The sequence below is a fragment of the Ursus americanus genome, chromosome 30 (assembly GCF_024610735.1).
Source record: "Ursus americanus isolate L20-20 chromosome 30, mUrsAme1.1.p, whole genome shotgun sequence".
Taxonomy (NCBI): Eukaryota; Metazoa; Chordata; class Mammalia; order Carnivora; family Ursidae; genus Ursus; species Ursus americanus.
The window spans coordinates 23,639,027-23,653,265 of record NC_142156.1 but is presented as its reverse complement, the minus strand read 5'-3'; the positions used below and the strand labels follow the sequence as shown (position 1 = coordinate 23,653,265).

The following is a 14,239-nucleotide window of genomic DNA, read 5'->3' as shown; positions in this document are numbered from 1 at the left end:
TGCTTGGAAACAGAAGAAGAGTGTTCATTTCACACCTTAATCAGGCCCTGTAGCCTTCACGTAAGTGAGCAACTGAAGATACCAGACAGATAGCTCCGTCCGCGGCCCCAGCGGACTAGGCGGGAGACGCAAGGCTTCACTGTGGGCGTTCAAAACAAAACCAAACAAAAGAAATATGTCTCAAAAAACCCTTGGGCCTGAAATAGTAGGCTGTTACTCGGTCTCAGTTGTAAACAACTGAATTTGTAGTCAAATCATCATCTTTACTACTCATTTCCTACTATGTGCATTAAGAATATTTCGAAGGCCAACACTGGGAACATATTTCTTAAGAGGCCGATTGTTTGTTTCCGTAGAGGGCGTTCCGACGTCTCCCCGTAACTAAGGCTGCATATTGCATTGGTAGCCGCTCCCGGAAAAAAGCACAACCTAAACAGCTCTGTTTCCTCTGGGAGATTTTCCTTTAAAATCACGTAACTCGAGGTCGAGCAGAGGAGTAGCGAGCCCCGGGCGAGGCAGGGTCGGCCCTGCGCACGCCACCTGCAGCCACCTGCGGGCTTGGCTCCCGCCCGGGCTCGGCCACGTCGCCGTACCTCTGTCTCGCGGGAGAGCGCATGCTCCTCGAAGCGCGAGCGCGTCCTGAGCGCGTCCTGAGCGCGCGGCCGTTTGCCGCCGGGCAGACCTGCGGGGGGCACCAATGCAATGCTCGGTTTGGCGAGACATGCAGCTGCCGCGATTGCACTAGACGGAGCAGGCGGTATCTTCAGCTGTCCTTTGGGATGCTCGGCTAGGTGTTTTCCATCGGAACTAGACCTTGATTCTAAATCCAAGCAAGCTCGAAGCCCTTGGCGCCTATCATGTGCCTGCAGGCTCCTGAGCACTCGTGTGAGGCGGGGGCTGGCGCGGGGGCCAGGCAGCGAGGGCAGGACGCGGCGCTCCCGAGCGAGCCTCCCAGCGAGCGAGCCAGCCAGCGCAGGGGCTGAGCCGGGCTCCTGGGAGGCGCCGCGGAGGGAGCCGCCAGGTAGAAGGACGCACCACTGTGCGCTCCCCGTTGGCGGAAGTTCGCCTCCAGGGGCTGGGAGATAGCGGAAGCGCGCAGCGAGGGCCTCGAAGCTTCCTTTGATTGTGATTGAGGTTCATTTTAGTTTTTTTTTCTTTCAACTGGTGTGTGCCATCCGCTCCGCGTACTAACCCCCCCAGGAATGCCCTCCACAGGACCAGCACTTCCTATCCCCCCAGTCGCTTTCAGACCCAGGTTCCCTTTAAGAACCTTGGCCTTCAAGATTCCTGATGGGCACTCGGCCAATTTCACAATACCCTCATTTAGAGTGACTTCTGCTCCCCACCTCCCCACCCCACCCCCACCCCTCCGCTTTGGGTCTTAATTTACAAAGTAAATTATTACCTAGCTTTGTTTTGCCAAAGCAATGGCCTCCCCCTTCCCCGAAGACAAACCGCAGACCAAACGTGGATGGCTAGACCCTCCCTCTTAGGGCCCCTGTGGGGAGGGCGCGCGTGCTCGTGGCATCCTTCAACCCCTGAAGGAAGCCTCGAGCCACCCCTTCCCTTTCCTGGCGGGGGACGGGGGTAGTGCGGTGTTACCAGCGGACGGATGTCGTTGGCGCTCACGCACTCAATAAACTGTCACACTGTACCTACTAGGTTCCTCCTGAGGGTTCAGGTACAGCAAGGAGAGCGCCATCCCCCACAGCCCATCTCCATTCGGGGTCACCTCCGTCATCTATGGGTACTGGTAGTCCTGGGAGAGGCAGGGAAATGTCCTCGAAAAAGAAAAAGGGGCTGCTTTCCAAAGGCAAGAAACTGCTGAAAAAGCTGGGTGCGGTGAAATGATCCATGTGCTTCTGGACAATCCCCAATCCATGTAATTCTCTTTAATTCCAAACTAGGGCTTTCAATGACTCAAGTACTTCCTAAAAACACACTCTCCTCCCCTGACACGAGTAGAGAAGTGCTCTTTGCACTACCATCCTCTTTAAGCCAACGGCAAGGACAGAGAGCCGCTGGGGCTCACCCCCCAGCCTCCGTGCCAAGCGCTCTTGCCCGCGGCCTGACGGGAGGCGGGGTCTCCGAGCCCACGGGGGCCAGTAGCTCTTTGAGGCTCACTCCCCCCCGTGGGTCCAGTCTGTGTGTGTTTGCCATCCGCCTTTAAAGGAATGGTTTCCACCTCGATCCCTTTCCAAAATGCTTGCCTCATGACGCATAACTCACTCCAACTCTGGTCTTGAAATTCCTAGTTTAACCGCCTTGATGTTTTGCCTTATAACTGCACAATGGTTTGTACTGTCTAATAAACACTACCGTGTACACCTCGTCTGTGTCGTGCATTCAGTGCCCCCCCCCCCCAGACACAGTGCTCCGAAACCCAGTTGTGCAGGCCGTGCATTTTGAGACCCTGGCTTTTCGCCTTTCCAAAGCGAGCCGGGCAACACACAGAAAATGTTTACTTACTCAGATCACTCAAAAAACAAAACAAACACATAAGAGCGAGAGAGTCAGTTTGTCTGGAGAAGTAGTGCTCCTCCAGCCCGCCGGAAGCTGAGACCCGCTCGTGGCGTTCAGTGTCGCACTCCGTGGCGTGCGGACGGACGCCACTTCCACTGTTTGTCCCACACCCACACAGACACCCCGCAGCAAGCAGCACACAGGAGGCCCACGCCACACGCCCAACACCCTAACGTTCAGTCCGCGCCCCACGGCCCGTCGCGGGCCCTCCCACAGGAGGCTGGCAAAGTCGCTGGCAGGTGTATGGGATTGGTTACTCTTTTGTAATTCTTGTCCACTTGTAAATTGTTTTTACTCTTTATACATACTTTTCAGACTGCCTTTCTTTTGTAATTTATGGAAGGTTTATAAATGGATGACCGAGCTTTTCCCGTTGTGTCTTCAGAAACTCTATTGTAAATTGTAACATATTAGTATGTGGTACATGGAGTACGAGGAAATTGGTCTGCGTGTGGTTCAGTACTGTGTGCGTGTGCATGTGGACACTTAGTGGAAGATATTTTATAGAAATAAAATTTGTTTTTTTATACAACGCCGTTTATTCCGTGTCTTTGTTCGAAACACTTCTTGCCAGAGCGGACTCACGGGATTCCTTCCTCCCCCGCGCACAAGAAAAACTCGGTAGCCTTGCCTTTCCTGGCGCTGCCTTCTTCCTAAAGTCGTTGTGGCCGGCACTCAGGGAGTCGTTTGCAAGCTGCCGTCCCCCGCACTGTTGGCGACAGCCCGCTCCGCGAGCAGAGCCCAGACTCCCTGGGCGTGAGGAGCGCTCACAGGCAGCCGAGGCCTCGAGCCTGAGTCCGAACCGTATTTGTGCTGTTTCCCTCCGGCAACTTCACAATTCACGCGATGTGAATAGAGAACGCTGTGCGATCTCATTCCCGTGTGAGACCGGACTTGGCCACAGCCACGCAGCCGGGGCGGGAAGGTCAGAGGGCACAGAGTTTCAATTATGCAAGATGAACAAACTTTGAAGAACTGATGTAAAGAAAATGCTAGATCAAATGGAGGGTCTTAAAAAAAAAATCCAGTTCCAGGAACACTGGCGTAAGAAATGGAGGTCCACGCGACAGTGTGAATACAATTTATGCCACTCCATGTTTAAAGATGGTTGAAATGGTGTATTTTCTTACATATACTTCATTGCAGTAAAAAAAAAAAAAAGAATTTCTCAAAAAAAAATTAGGAGAGGTAGCCAGGACTCATGTTTCTCTAAATATTTTGAAAATATTTACAAATTTCCCAAAATATGGGGGCAGACCCAAACGTAGGCAAACCCGAGGCAATAATGAGGGGACTTGGCTTTGGTGACTGTTACTGAACACTTGCGCAGTACATGATGCCAACTGTATACAACTTCTAGAGAGAAGAAAACTGCCCCAACTCCTGAGGCCAGCAGTGTCGGCAGCAAAAGTAGACAGACGTTACAAGAAATCCACACACCAAGAGCACCATGAATTAAAAAAAAATCCTTACTGAGATATTAGCAGATGAAATCCAGCAACATATAAATTGGAGGATTGGTGCACGGTGGCCAGCCGTAGGTCAGCCCGGGAATGCAGGCTGCCTGAACCTTCGGAGAAAAAGCCAACACACTTTACGAATAGAACAGAAGACAAAAGCTGTCTTGTGAGGCAGGGAAAGCGTTGGACAAAATTCGGTCCCTAGTCAGGAAACCAGGAAAAGAAAGGAATGTATCTCGACTTGATAAAATTAGCAGCCAGCACCGTACCTGATGGGGAAAGACTGACCGCACCCCACTTTCCATCCACACCAACGCAAGGACGTCCGTTTGACCACTTGTGTCCCACACCGCACGCACCACACCTGGAACATCAGGGCAATGAGGAAAGAAAAGTCATGGACTTTGGGCAGGAGGAAGGGAAGCAGCCTTGTTTGCAGAGGACCTGATTGTGTCTTTGGAAAATGCTGAGACAGCTGTCGGCGCGAGGAAGTGCATTTGGCAAAAGGCGACAGGCTGTGAGGTCAACATACACAAATCGCTGGTATTTCTACAAACTAGCCGAGAACAATTAGAAATTAAAATACAAATGTAAGTGGTGTAATAATAAAATAAAAATATAGGTAATTAGCTTTATTCACATCAAACCCACAACATACTTAGGGATAAATTTAACAAAATACGAGTAAACCTGTATGCTGAAAATTATAAAACACGGCTTAGAAATAAAAGGGCTTTTCACCAGAGAAACAGAACATATTCTTGGTTGAGAAGATGTAATATTGTTACATTTCCAATGTCCCCCCAAGTGGTCTGTTGATTCAGTGAAATGCCGGTCAAAATCCCAAACAGGCTTTTGCTAGAAATTGATGAACTGATTTTAAAAATGGTGCAGAAATGCAAATGATCTCCGACCACCAAGACAATTCTGGAAAAGATGAACAAAGTCGAAAGACTGCCATTGCCTGATTTTGAGACGTCATTAGTAGCAAAGGTGCCAAGGGAGTTCCGTAGGGGAGAGAAACATGGTGTTTTCTGGAACTGTTGCAGAAAGAGCTAATTGTCTAGGGGGGGAAACTGACCTTTATCTCACGTGGCACACAAAACTTAACTCCAAACAGGTCACAGTGCTACGCGAAAAATTGAAACTCTAAAGCTTCTAGAAGAAAATGGAAAAATTTGGCCAGGGGGATGTCTTACGTAGAAAAAAAAAGCACAAAGTGTAAGAAAAGAAAAAAACCCTGATAGCGGGATTTCATCAAATTTAAAAACGTCTTGGGGCACCGGGGTGGCTCAGCCGGTGACGCGTCTGCCTTCAGCTCAGGTCGTGATCTCAGGGTCCTGGGATGGAGCCCACGTTGGGCTCCCTGCTCAGCCGGGAGTTGGCTTCTCCCTCTCCCACTCCCCCTGCTTGTGTTCCCTCTCTGGCTGTGTCTCTCTCAAATAAATACATTAAAAATCTTTTTAAAAAATTCAGAAACGTGTTCTCTTTGAATGATACTTAGCACAAAACAGCGAGCCAGAAACTGGGAGGAAACGTCCGTAGTGTGTATATCTGACGAAAGATCTGTATCTAGAATATATAGACATTTTATAATTCAATTAGACCAACCAATTTTTAAAAAGATGTGCAGAAGATTTGGACAGCTATTTTATAAAAGATGTAAAAACGGCCAGGATGCACAAAGATGCTTGATGTCAGTAGTCAGCGAGGACATACGTGTAATAACCCGAGGAACATAATGTGTTTATACACCCACGGCAATGGCCCTGTAATGTCATCTGAGTTGGGTTATTTCAGTGGAATTTAAAAATTCTATTAAAGGGCGCCTGCGTGGCTCAGTCAGTCAGGCGTCTGACTCCTGACTTCAGCTCAGGTCGTAATGTCAGTGTTGCTGGATCAAGCCGCGGGTTGGGCTCTGTGCTCAGTTTGGAGTCGGCTTCTCCCGGCCCCTCTGCTCCTCCCCCTGCTTGCATGCTCTCTCTCTCTCTCTCAAATAAATAAAATCTTTTAAAAAAGACAGAAGTTGGGGAGAGAGAATGCAAATAAAGTGCTCTCCAGAAAGATACACGCACACACACTCCCCCAGCCCTAGAATCACAGGCCCGGGGCCAGACTGGGAACGGCAAAGGCGCACACACTGTCAAGGCAGGGCTTCAAGGCCCAGGAATGAAGCGTGGCGGCTGACCGCTTCTCGGGCAGGTGCAGTGTCCGTAAGGCAGCCCTGGCCATGCCACACCTGAGACCGTCAAGTCCCGTCAAGTCCCCCTCCAAGGGCCTCCTTCCTGCCCCCGATCTCGGCCAGCCCTGATCGCACCCTTGCACTGCACAGGCGACTGGGGAGCCTGGACGAGGATGGGTTGAGCTGGGCCTACTTTTCCAGGTCCCCAGGAAGAGAACCATCCCACGGCGACAGGGCAGCTGGTGCTGACTTCTTGGAGGCCTCATGGGCTGTGGGCACAGGGGAGACGTTCAGCTCTCTGCCTGGGGTACTTCATCCCAGGGTGGTGACACCCATGTCCAGGTCCCAAGCCGAGATGCTTACTTAGGAGAAGGGGGGGCACTGCCTCTAGTCCCCACAGCCCTCCAGACTGTGGAGGGACAGAGGTCGCAGAGTCAGAGGGTTCCTGAACTTGAACGTGCACGAGAAGCCATGCTGGTTGACTTGGGGCTGCATTAATGGTTTATCCACTCAATACGTATGTGAGAAGCTGCTGCGTGCCGGGTACTGATTGAGAGCCTGGGAAGACAGCATGAATGAGACACAGTCACTACCCTCCTGGGGCCCATGCTCGGGAGAAAGGGGATCAAAGTAGGTCAGTCCGGGAAACACTTCCATGGCAAAGAGCGGTGGGACTGAACGGAATCACCAAGGGGGCTCGAGCAAAAAGCAGGGAGACCCTAGAGGCGCTCCAACATGGAATCCGGAGGCACGGAGAAGGTACAGCGGGGTGGAGGGCGCCACGGAGGACAGCGTCCTAGCACCCAGGCACAGGAAGCCTTGTCAAGAGATGGGACATCACTGCTGGATATGCCAGTAGGGTCACTGATGATGGCTGGGAATTGACCGATGAGCACCACGGAGATCAGGGAGGAGCTCCATAAGAGCAGGGGTTAGAGAGAAGGGGAGGGAAGCCCTTGCGGGAAATACAGGCATTTTGCTTTAAGGGGGCGTGGGCGAGCAACACTGACCATCCTCGGCCTCCGTCTGGGGCTCCCTCTGGCGCTCAGGTGCGGCTCGTGAGCTAGCTAACTAGCGCGTGACCCACGCCCGCCGCGCTGGTGCTGGAACAGCTGTGGGTCAGCCCGCCCTGCTCAGAGCCTGCCGCAGTGTCTGCGTCCTCGGCTGCCTGTAAGTGACCCCCAGTGGAACTGAGCATTAGGCTGGCTTGTCTGTGTTTCGGGACTAAAATGTCTTCTGCAAGAGGGTACTTTACTGCCCCTCCTTCATCTTGTCACAACTGGCAAAGTCCTCAGGACGCCAAAAACAAAGAAGCCTCCATGGGCAAGGGGGCCCCTGCGGCAGAGCTCGCCGTCCCTGCGGGGAGCCTGCTATCCGTGGGAGCGGGAGCCTGCTGTCCATGGGGGGAGCCCATGGTCCATAGTGGGAGGGCCTACTGTCCTTGGAATTGGTGGAGTCTGCTGTTTGAGGGGGAAGTCTGCTGTCCCTGGGGGGAGCCCTCTGTCCGTGGAGTTGGTGGAGCTTAGCGTCCTTGGGGGGAGCCTGCTGTGCATGGAGTTGGTGGAGTGTACTCTTCGTGTGGGGAGCCCGCTGTCCGTGGGGGGAGCCCTCTGTCCGTGGAGTTGGTGGAAGGTACTGTCTGTAGGGGCAGCTTTCTGTCTGGGGGGGGGGGCCCTGTGTGTATGGAGTTGGAGCGTAATGTGCATGGGGGAGCCCTCCGTCCATGGTGTTTTTGGAGCGTATTGTCTGTGGGAAGAGCCTACTGTCCATGGAATTCGTGGAGTTTACTGTCCGTGGGGGGAGCCCGCTGTCCATAGAGTTGGTGGAGCGTTCTCTCCGTGGGGGGAGCCCGCTGTCCGTGGTGGGAACCCTCTGTCCGTGCAGTTGGTGGAGTGTACTGTCATTTGGGGAGCCCACTGTCCATGGTAGTAATGTCCCTGGGGGGACATGGAGTGTAATGTCCCTGGGGGGAGCCCTCCGTCCATGGATTCGGTGGAGTGCACTGTCCGTGGGCGGATCTCGCTGTGGGGGGAGCCCTGTGTCCATGGAGTTGGTGGAGTGTACTGTCCGTGGGGAAAGCCCGATGTCCTTGCAGTTGGAGTGTCCTGTCCAGGGCAGGAGCCCGCTGTCCGAGTAGTTGGTTGAGTGTTCTGTCAATGGGGGGATCCCTCTGTCGGTGGAGTTGGTGTTCTGTTCGTGAGGGGAGCCCACTGTTACTGGGGGGAGCTTGCTCTCCGTGGAATTGGTGAAGCATACTGTCTGGGGGGGTAGTCTGCTCTCCATGGAATTGCTGGAGCATACTTTCTGTGGGCAGAGCCCACTGTCCATGGAGTTGGTGGAGCGTACTGCCACTGGGGGGAGCCCTCTGTCTGTGGGGGGAGCCCTGTGTCCGTGGAGTTGGTGGAGTGTACTGTCTCTGGGTGTAGCCCGCTGTCCGTGCAATCGGTGGAGCGTAATGTGCGTGGGGGGAGCCCGCTGCCATGGAGTTTTGGGAGCATGTCTGTGGGGTAGCTTGCTGTTCCGGAGTTGATGGAGAGTATTGTCCGTGGGGGCAGCCCACTGTCCATGGAGTTGGTGGAGCTTAGCGTCCTTGGGGGGAGCCCACTGTCCATGGAGTTGGTGGAGTGTACTCTTCGTGTGGGGAACCCGCTCTCCGTGGGGGGAGCCCGCTGTCCATGGATTTGGTGGAGTCCTTTGTCCGTGGGGGAAGCCCTCTGTCCATGGGGGAGCCAGTTTTCCCTGGGGGTCCAGTTGTCTTGAGGGGAGCTTGTCTGTGGGGGAAGCCCGTTGTGCATGAAGTGATGGTGCCTATTGTGGGGGAGCCTGATGCACATGGTGGTGGGGGAGTCCACGGTCTATGGAACTGGGGCAGCTAAGGAGCCAGGCTAAGGAAACAGCTGTGGTTCATGGCAGTTTGGATGTCAGGACGTGGGGTACCTGTGGCAACCATATTATGTTACAAGGGTCTGAGATGTCAAAAATGGCCTGAGTCGCTGCTAATTCTGCAGTGGAAGCGTGGCCAAGCACCCTGGGCCATGACTAGTGGCACTGATTGGCAAGGTGGCACTCCCGCCAGGTGTTGGGGAGGTCATGGCCAGGTGGTGGCATGGGACTTTGGCGGCTGTCCGGGCCCTGCAGGAGGCTGACTTAACTGAAAGCCTGTGCCATAAGGGAAATAGATGGGTTGAAAAATAGGGACAAAGGCTCCTGCTGACCATAAAATAGCAGAATGGGGGCCCATGAGATGTCTGGTACACAGTTGTGGACAGATCTAAAATTTGGGACCCCGCGGGAAAATGTAAACGACCCAGTTCATTCTTGCTGATAAGCCTATGGGAGCTACTGCCTAAGGGGAGGGGTTTATTCCCTTGAAGGCTCAAAGCCAGACACATGGCGGAGCACCCTCTGCTAAAGGGGGAGCAGCAGGGGTGGACGGCTGCCGCGCACAGGGGGCTTGAGCGCCCACGCGGAATGCAGACAGACGCACTGGCTCTGATAGACCACGTAGCTGAATGCACACTCATCTATGGAAACCTCTCAAGATTTGGAGGAGAAACAGGTTATTGATGGTTATGGGGGACAAATTATCAAGATCAGACAAATTAGTCTCTATCTAGAGATGGGCAGGCTTCGCCACCCCTCTTTTCTAGTGTGTATGTACCCCGTTACTGAGTACACTGTGGGTGTGGGTGTCCTTCAGGATCTGGACCTAACCAGGGCTGAATTCAGGTTGCATGACTTGAGTTCTCCTCGTCTCAAGCAGCCGCATTGTGACGCGTCAAGTTGGAAGGCTGGGAGGTCAGAGCGGCGAGAGCCTGGGGCAGGGCGAATCCATAACATTTCTGAGCACCAGCTCGTTAGATAAGACATAAGTAGTGCTGAATACATATGAACCTTCCCAACCCCTAAAATGGTACAGGTGTTACAGGCTTTTGCTGGTTGACTGGAGACCTTTCATTCCCCATCTAGCACAGATATTAAGACTTCTATATGCCTTGGTTGAGAAGGGACGCCAATGGGGTCGGAGTGCTAATCCACAAGAGGCCTTCTTACGGGTGAACATGGTGGTTGGACAAGTCCAGGCCCTGGGGTGCTAGCAGTGGACAAGAGCAGGGAGCCTCCGTGGAGGCTCATGTCCAGCAGGGTGTGGCTGACGGCAATGACACAGTGGGAAATCCATTCCAGTTACTCACATCGGTTCACTAAGCATCTGTTCTGGGAACACCGGTTATATTGTGGAGGTTATACTGTCGAAGGTCGTATTTGAGAGAGCCATGCATAGGCTCAGAGGGGACCAGACAGCTTTAAGAACAGTGGGTGACTTTATGGACCCAATGATGCCCCTTGGAAAAAACTGGCCTGGTACCTGGCTTCTAGGGTTCCCGGGGGGCATGACCAGCTGAGTAAGGAAGGTCACTGCGAACCTCAGGACATTTGGGGGACCTCAAAAAAGTAACCCAAATCTGTAGATATCACAAGAGAGTGTGATGGCAAGTGTTTGGCTGAGCTCTGAGCCTCTAAACACTATTAAAGGCTCACTGTGAAAGTCCTTAGAAGTTTCAGCAAAGCAGATTCAAAAGCTTCACTTATGTACATAATTAAGCAGGTTTTGTTAAAACTGGACTTGTTTTCCCTTTGCTAGAAATGAGGCTGATTTTAGAGCAGGGGTGGTGGCGGAGGGAACCGGTTTCACTAACACACCCTCATGGGTGTCCGATTCCAGGGCTCCCTGTCCTTTTTTTTTTTTTTTTTAGAATTTTTTTATTTTTTTTTACTTTTTTTTTTTTAATGATTTTTTATTATGTTAGTCACCATACAGTACATCCCCGGTTTCCGATGTAAGGCTCGATGATTCATTAGTTGCGTATAACACCCAGTGCACCATGCAATACGTGCCCTCCTTACTACCCATCACCGGTCTATCCCATTCCCCCACCCCACCCCCCTCTGAAGCCCTCAGTTTGTTTCTCATAGTCCATAGTCTCTCATGTTTCATTCCCCCTTCTGATTACCCCCCCTTTCTTTATCCCTTTCTTCCCCTACCCATCTTCCTAGTTCTTAATGTTCCATAGATGAAAGAAATCATATGATAGTTGTCTTTCTCTGCTTGACTTATTTCACTTAGCATTATCTCCTCCAGTGCCGTCCATGTTGCAGCAAATGTTGAGAATTCGTTCTTTCTGATGGCTGAGTAATATTCCATTGTATATATGGACCACATCTTCTTAATCCAGTCATCTGTTGAAGGGCAACTCGGCTCCTTCCATGATTTAGGTATTGTGGACATTGCTGCTATGAACATTGGGGTGCATATGGCCCTTCTCTTCACTACGTCTGTATCTTTGGGGTAAATACCCAGTAGTACAATGGCTGGATCATAGGGTAGCTCAATTTTTAACTTTTTAAGGGACCTCCACACTGTTTTCCAGAGTGGCTGTACCAACTTGCATTCCCACCAATAATGTAGGAGGGATCCCCTTTCTCCACATCCTCTCCAACAATTGTTGTTTCTTGCCTTGTCTATTTTTCAGGGCTCCCTGTCCTTGAGTGGGCATCACGTACCTGTTGTCTAGGCTGGATTCTCAATTCCGCTTTCCTTGCGTATCTGGAGGGTTTCTGTCTGATTGCTTGCACGCTATAGGCCTACTTTGAAAGCCCACCTGCAGGGCCACCTCCAGAAAATGAGACAACTGGACTGACCTGTTAGGAAATGTGGAAGTGTTGCTAAGACCATGCATGGTGGGTCCAAAACAATGGTTCCATGATGGGGGCTCTGCTTAGCGCTCTCCGGTCCTGACCCACACCCCTTTCCCGCAGGAAGGCGCTTAGAGCAGAGGTCGTCCCCGTCTCAAAGAGGAACAGGATAAAGCTGGGAGTGGTACTGGCTCCTAGGGACCAAATGGCTACTGTGTTGTTACTGGGGGAAGCCTTGAACTGCTGACGCTCCCTCCTGCTGCAGCTCGAGTCCCCCACTTCCACTGAGGCTCACAGACCTCTGTGGAGTCTGAGGAAAGGGACTCTCGCCGGGCTTGCTGGGGCACCTTGTGCTGCGGTGTGTAACGCTGCTGGGCTTGGGCTGCCAGTCTGCCCCCTCCCCTCCAGGGAAGCACGGCGTGCAGACCACATGGGCCAGAACGGTGCCGGGGGTGGAGGGCAGGAGTGCTGACAACACTCACCCCCATCTCTGGCCTGGGATCTCAGCACCCTGCCGGTCACTCTGTCACAACTGTGGGTTGTGGTCCAGAGCGGGCAGGTAGACGCTACATAGTGCCTGGCACTGCCCCGGCCGTGAGTCACCCTGCAGGACTGTGTCAACAGTTTGGGGTTTGGGGCGGCTTGCTTTGTCTTTTGGTACTGAAGTGTCTTCTCAGTCCGGAGGAGACCTTACTGACCTCACCTACCTTCTAACAGGGGAAAGTGAGAAAGCAGCGGTGGGAGACGAGGGGACAATGGGAAAGACGCCGCCAGGTTTGCAGGCTGCTGGGAACGTACAAGATGCTGGTGTAGGGCCAGGAGAGAGACACGACTGTGTCGGGAACATCCCTGAATGACTGGGTGCCTCGCGGACAGGTTTCATAATCACTACACCGTAGCGGAACAGACATGCTGTCCCTGGGCGGCTGGGCTGTTCTCTTGGGTGCTTGAGAATCTGCGCGGCTGAGCGCGGGTCCGGAGAGGACAGGGAGCGTGGCTGCGGCGCCGCGGCTGTCCGGAGGGGAGCAGGGGAGGTCTCTAGGAGGGGCAGGGCGCAAAATCAGACCTGCAGGGACAAGCCTGATTGTGACTGCGGTTACAGCAACCATGCAGCAGGGCTGTGGGATGTGGTGGACAGACCAGCAGGAAAACGCTGCCCTGCACTGGTGTTTCCACCCCATGTTAAAATGAGCCCCACGGCATGACATGAGCAAGCCAGGAGCTGAAGTCCTCATCGGGTCTGACCCCAGGAGGTATGAAATGCCTACAAGAGGAGGGGGGGTGGAGGATGCGTGGGACACCTGCCCCGCTCCAGAGCCAGCGGGATGAGAGATGTGACAGACACAACCACACCAAAGACAGGAAATGTCCTGGGAGAAAGCTAGATCTGTTCAGAAGGCACAGAAACTTGTCAAACAAGGGGCTGACACATGACCTTGAATTCCAGACGGCACAGTGAGAGGTTCCAGTAGAACGGAGGATGGAGTCAGAAAACCATCTCAAGAGGTCCTTTCTGATCCTGAAAGGAGGGTAACAGGAGCCCGGCTGTGTCCAAGGGCAGGTGGGGTTGCTGTGGCCTCTGGGTAACCCAGGTGGGTAGGGAGGGGTCCCCTCACCACAAAGCCAGGGGGCACTTCGTGGACACAATCACTTGAAAATTTTACGATTCCTCTGTCACCCTGGACTTTCCAGGAACTGGGTTGGAATAATACACAACCAGAGCTACACCTGGCCCTTGAAATCTTGTGTCTGAATAATGACACCACCAATTATGTGAACTTGAATCAAACCTTAAAATATGCAAAAATAGCCCGAAGATTTGTGCCACAGCATTAGGTTGCCTTTGCTGCTGGGACACAGACACGGTGAACACAAACCCCAGGAGTGTGCTGGGAGCAAGCAGGGCTGAGGGGAGAGCCCCATTGTGATGCACATCTGCAGAGCCCCCACCAAACCACAGGGTTACCTCAGGGACTCCTGAGACCAATGGGTCAGGCAAGGGCTGGGGAGGAAGAGTCTTCTGGGGTAGAACACGTGCGATTTCTCACTTGAAGGAAGCAGCCCAGATTTCAGTCCATTTCTGCTCTGTGGCCTGAAAGCGCTGCAGCGGACTCCTGAGTGGTTGCTCTGCGCTCTCCGGGGCCGGACACGGCCACCACTGGCATCCGAGAGCTGACTGCCCTGTGCCCTCCCTCTTCTGGGTGCGGCCCCTAGACATTCCTGCAAGGAGCTGGTCCTCTGACCACGCCCGCACAGGAGCCAGGCTCGACCTATCGGGGTGGCGCGTCCCTCTGGGTCCAGGAGGTACAGACTGCCGTAGACCGCCAGGGTATTCCTTCCAAGGGGCTGAAGTAGACACGTCAACCTAGACTGTGCCCAT

General features: G+C 53.1%; 1 protein-coding gene and 1 long non-coding RNA gene across 2 annotated transcripts in view; both read left to right on the top strand.

The window, feature by feature from the left end:
- Positions 1-3,055, top strand: part of RIMBP2 (RIMS binding protein 2) — an 88,416-nt gene extending 85,361 nt beyond the window's left edge. Inside the window, exon 21 of the mRNA XM_045779254.2 lies at positions 1,663-3,055. Within this exon, the coding sequence (XP_045635210.2) occupies positions 1,663-1,851 (189 nt within the window). The 3' untranslated portion in view covers positions 1,852-3,055. The remainder of the gene's footprint in view (positions 1-1,662) is intronic.
- A 4,167-nt stretch (positions 3,056-7,222) lies between these two features.
- The window catches only part of LOC123780352 (uncharacterized), a 30,696-nt gene continuing 23,679 nt past the window's right edge, over positions 7,223-14,239 (top strand). Inside the window, exon 1 of the long non-coding RNA XR_006776382.2 lies at positions 7,223-7,335. This is a non-coding gene — a long non-coding RNA (uncharacterized LOC123780352). The remainder of the gene's footprint in view (positions 7,336-14,239) is intronic.